This window comes from Anarrhichthys ocellatus, unplaced genomic scaffold, assembly GCF_004355925.1.
Source record: "Anarrhichthys ocellatus isolate YVR2014 unplaced genomic scaffold, GSC_Weel_1.0 scaffold160, whole genome shotgun sequence".
Taxonomy (NCBI): domain Eukaryota; kingdom Metazoa; phylum Chordata; class Actinopteri; order Perciformes; family Anarhichadidae; genus Anarrhichthys; species Anarrhichthys ocellatus.
In genome coordinates this window covers 64636-69325 of record NW_022280190.1, presented here as the reverse complement: position 1 = coordinate 69325, position 4690 = coordinate 64636, and the positions used below count along the sequence as shown (strand labels likewise).

The 4690-nt window shown below is 42.6% G+C and overlaps 1 protein-coding gene across 1 annotated transcript in view; it reads left to right on the top strand.

Moving 5' to 3' along the window:
• Window positions 1–4690, top strand: part of grk3 (G protein-coupled receptor kinase 3) — a 55792-nt gene that overhangs the window by 8769 nt on the left and 42333 nt on the right. Inside the window, exon 2 of the mRNA XM_031878065.1 lies at window positions 2429–2505. Coding sequence (XP_031733925.1) covers window positions 2429–2505 — 77 coding nt within the window. The remainder of the gene's footprint in view (window positions 1–2428; window positions 2506–4690) is intronic.

Here is a 4690-nt window from a genome sequence, read left to right as displayed (position 1 = left end):
GAGAGCTAGTAACGTTAGCAGCACCGCTAATGGCTAACCAACAGGAGGAGAGCTAGTAACGTTAGCAGCACCGCTAACGGCTAACCAACAGGAGGAGAGCTAGTAACATTAGCAGCACTGCTAACGGCTAACCAACAGGAGGCTCACTTCAGTTACATGATGATGCCTTCAGGCTCTGCTCAGTGAACATGAGTACTGGCTGAAGGTACATTATAACGTTATCATGATGTGTTCACATGTCATCTGTAAAATGTAGTTTTGGTGATAAACTAGAATAAATCCAGTAGTTTGAAGGAGATGTTTTCACATGAATATAAAATAGATATTAGATTATGAGCTGTTTAAACCGTGAGTTCCTGTCGTCATCAGTATTTTAAAATAGATTCAGCTGCCTACTTACGAGCGCCTCTTTTCAAATGATCTCTTCTAACGAGAGTTCCGTTTGTGTGTGTGTGTGTGTGTCACTTGTTACTTTTGCTGTGTAGTGAACTTGCTAGATTAAATAATAACCGCTAACAAAGCTCTGCTAATTCAGTGATGAACACATTTGAATATATTTTCTTCACAAAGTTCCTACGCTTGTGATACTGCCTTATTTCATCTCTGCTCGCAGCGGTGACTCGTCACAGCAGGAGGTCGTCTGCTCCCGTGAGCTAACGCTAATGTGTGAAGCCGTAGCTAACGGAGGTGTTTCTTGGGTGTAACCGCTCACAACGAGGTCTGCGTGTTCTTGAGAGCTGCTGTGGTGTATTTTTATATATTTAGAGAGACGTGTTAAAATGTTTTCTTAGATATTGAACTGACATTATAGAAAATAGCCCCTGTGGTGTTTTTAAAGCTCCTGTGCACCGATAGCTTCTCCTAGCTAACCTCACCAACGGCTTCAGAAACAGACTTTTACTCTGAATGTCACCGACGGTCTTAATATGGCGCCGAGAAGTGTCTCAGAGGTTCCACACCAACAGAGTCAGCTGCTAATGATTCAGCAGCAAACAGGCGTCCTCTCAAAGAGGAAGTGTTTACTTCCTAGCTCCTTGTTCCTGTGTAGCTGCCATTAAGCGCTGCATGCTCATCAGTAACTGGGACTACTGGTCTGCTGCCGGGAGTGTTATTATGGCTGGTAATTAATCCCAGTTTGCACCGGACATGTTGTAGTTTTAATGTTACTGGCTCGAGAAAATATAGAAGTGACAATAACAGAAAGTCATTTTGCCTTTTTATTATAGCTTGACTTTTGTTATTTGCTTACCTGAAACCAGAAATAGATAATATGAACATAAATGCTACATTTTAAACATTTAATGAGCAATTTGTGACAAACAGACCTCCTATAGCTTTGATGCTAACAAATGTCAAATCAGGCATTATTCATTTTTTTAATGTATTACATGTAAAATACATCTGTGTTTACAGTTCAGCCATTGTGTCTGATACAAACCCAACATATACAGCAGCTTCATGATGATGCAGTTTAGTTTAAGTCTTTATTTGTTGGTAAAGATTTGTCAGGTTCACAAAGACTGAACAGCAAAAGGTATTTGGGTCAGACACGTATGCAACGCTGATTACCGTAATATGTGTGGTATTTGTTATAAATGTACGTTGGACAGTGATAAGAAGCTGTACATGGAGGGACTTCTTCTTCTTCTTTAAATTCCACTGGCAGATCGCAACCAACTTGCATAGGTGCATACCGCCACCTACTGTACTGGAGTGTGCATTTTCAGGGTAACCTTTTCTTCACTGTTCTGATAATAAAATAATATATATTTATATATATAAATAACTAAAGAAATAAACCTAAACAACACCTACTAACAACTAAAGCCTACGGTCTAATCCCGTTTCTTTCCATGGAGGGGCTTAGGACCCAGGGGAATGTAGGTGAAGGAAACAGGAAGTGACGGAACGGAAGACACGGCACACAAACAGCTGTTCACCGCTCGCTGGCCGGCCGGTTCTTTTCGGCGTTAATTAATTAATGCTTTAACGCGGAAAAAAAAATACCGTGATATACCGTGAAACCACCAGAATCTTAATAAATACCGTGATATGCATTTTTGGTCATACCGCCCAGCCCTAGCTGTCACACTGGAGGACTGATGACCTTGTCTCAAGGAGCCTCCTTTGCACATGCTCAGTACACACCTTGTAGGTGAAGCAGGGCCACTTCTCTCTCTCTACGGGGTGCTGGTGGAGTGCTAATGGGCCCCGTGGAGGAGGAGAGGAGGGGCGCTAATTGATTCGTTGTCCCCGACTCTCCTCGTTAACAGCCTCTCCCTAGGTAGCAGGTCTCAGGTGGCAGGGAGAGTCCCAAACCGAGGCCGGGATCACACAGATGGAGGAGGAGGGCTGACACGATGAGATATACAGTGTGTGTATATATATATTTATGTGTATTAATTCACTTACTACTTTGTGTTCACAGCATCCGCAGTGTGATGCAGAAGTACCTGGAGGAGAGAGACGAGCTGACGTTTGACAAAACATTCAACCAGAAAATTGGTAAGTGAACGTTTTTACTGTTCTTATTGAAGGAGACGTGTGCAAACGTGATAACAGGAAGGAAAAGACCGCTCATCCTCAAACAATACAAGAACGCTGTTCTCTCATTCCTCCTCTGAGCGGTATATTACATACTCAAAGTTTTCACCTAGCCACTGCAATATCTCAACGTCTACTACATTTATCACCATGTTTGTGGAGGCGTTCGTGATCCCCAGAGGATGAACCCTGCTGACTTTGATGATCCTCTAGCTTCTCCTGTAGCGTCACCGGGAAAAAGCTCTCAACTATTTGATGGACTATTTTGGTTCATACGTTCATGTTCCCCTGTTGGTCATCGGTGCTTTTTTATGTTTTTATATATAGAAGAAATCAAGTTAAAATATCTTAAGTGCTTTATTTATAAGATCTGTGGCACTTTTTTTAAATGCAAGACGAAATAACATCGAGAAGTGAAGGAACTAGATTCATACATTCATGTTCCCCTGATGATGAATCATCACCAGATCAAAGTGGAGAACAAGTAGATGATGCTGAGAATACAAAGACTTTCAAACCTTCATACGTGTATAAATACAGAAGTAGTTTGAGTAGAGCTGCAGGGTCCCATTAGAAGTTTTCACAATATTATCATAAACTGTAAGGTTTGTGTGATGTGATATGGAACGACCATAATTCCATAAATTAGTTTCTATTGTTTGTGCATCGATCTCATTTATATTCCATATTTTGTTTGAGTGAGTTTGATGAGCTGGATTCAGATCTGATGAGACGTTGTCACAGCACAGAGATCAGTGGTTAGATGAGTAACGTTCATCATCTCCTCCAGATATCGACCACATCGATCTCTGACGTTAGCTCCGTTGTTGTGGGTCTCTGTGGGGTTCTGTTCATTACCACTGCTCGTCCTCGCATCCAAACATCCACGACGCTCCTCCACGTCGTCACACCCCTCTGAGGCCCAAAACACGCCATGTTTTCTCAGCCAGAAGCTGAACTTTCAGATGGTCTTTGAATACATCATGTGTGATGAACGCTTCCATCAGAAAAAGCAACCGAAACAAAGCTTAAAATAGTGATATTTCATGTTCTCATTTAAAATCTTTCCTCTAATAAAGCGTTCACTTTAACCAGAATGTGTAAAAACATTAAATTGTGAAACTATGAAGTCATGATTGATTCATCTGAGACCAACAGTCATGTGACAACAAGGAGGAGAAACTTTGACTGAACTACAGGAAGTGAACGGAGAGAGAAGAGGAGGGGACGAGAGGAGGAGGAGGGGAGGGGAACATGAAGTACTTTCCTTTATTTTTGTGTAGTTTGTTTGTGAGTATCATCGGCGTTGTTGGTGCAGATCGTCGTGTTTCTTGTCCTCCTGGTTCTTCGTGGTTCGTCTGCTCGGGTTGTTTCCACAGCGAGCAGACGGGCTGAGAGCCGGCGGTAGCGGCGGGGTAGCGGGAGCACCGGGGGACCGAGGCCGCCCTGCAGGCTCCTGCTCGCTTTACTTACTGTTCTGGGTCTAAAGAGACTGAGCTAATTCTGTGTTCAGCTTCAGCGCTCCCTCCAGCATACGTGTTAGAAAATACACATTTCACTTCACTGACCCGTGCAACATGTCTTCAAATGTAACAATTCAAAATATCCAAACATGAAATGCTGAGATTGCTGACCCTGGATCAGTGACTGTGTGACGGGTTTATTGGGACCACATCGCTGTCCTCTGGTCCCCCTGCTCGTTACTGGTCATTATCCGGCTCTTCCAGAACACATCGATACCGGGCCGGTCCACGTGTCTCTGGGGACATTTACAGGCAGCTGTCCTCCACTCGTGATCTGGTCTCCACTAATGTGGACGTCACTGTTACTTCTTATTAAACCAGGATCTCATCACAAGTGTTAATTTTGACTTATGTGTCCCGTCATTGTCTGTGAATACGTTTAAACATGTTAAATATTCATTTTTAGAACAATCAGTTTGTTCTACGGAGCTCACCAGACCACAAATGTAGAAACCAAAACCAGTGAAAGTCCTCGATCCTTGATACACATTCAATAGCAAGATAAAAACATCTTTACTTTCAGTGTTGATGGAGCTGATACAATGTTGGCTTAGCTTAGCATCAATCAAACCAAACTCCATTCAGAAAACAAGCATTTTAGAATAGCTAGTAACGTTAGCAGC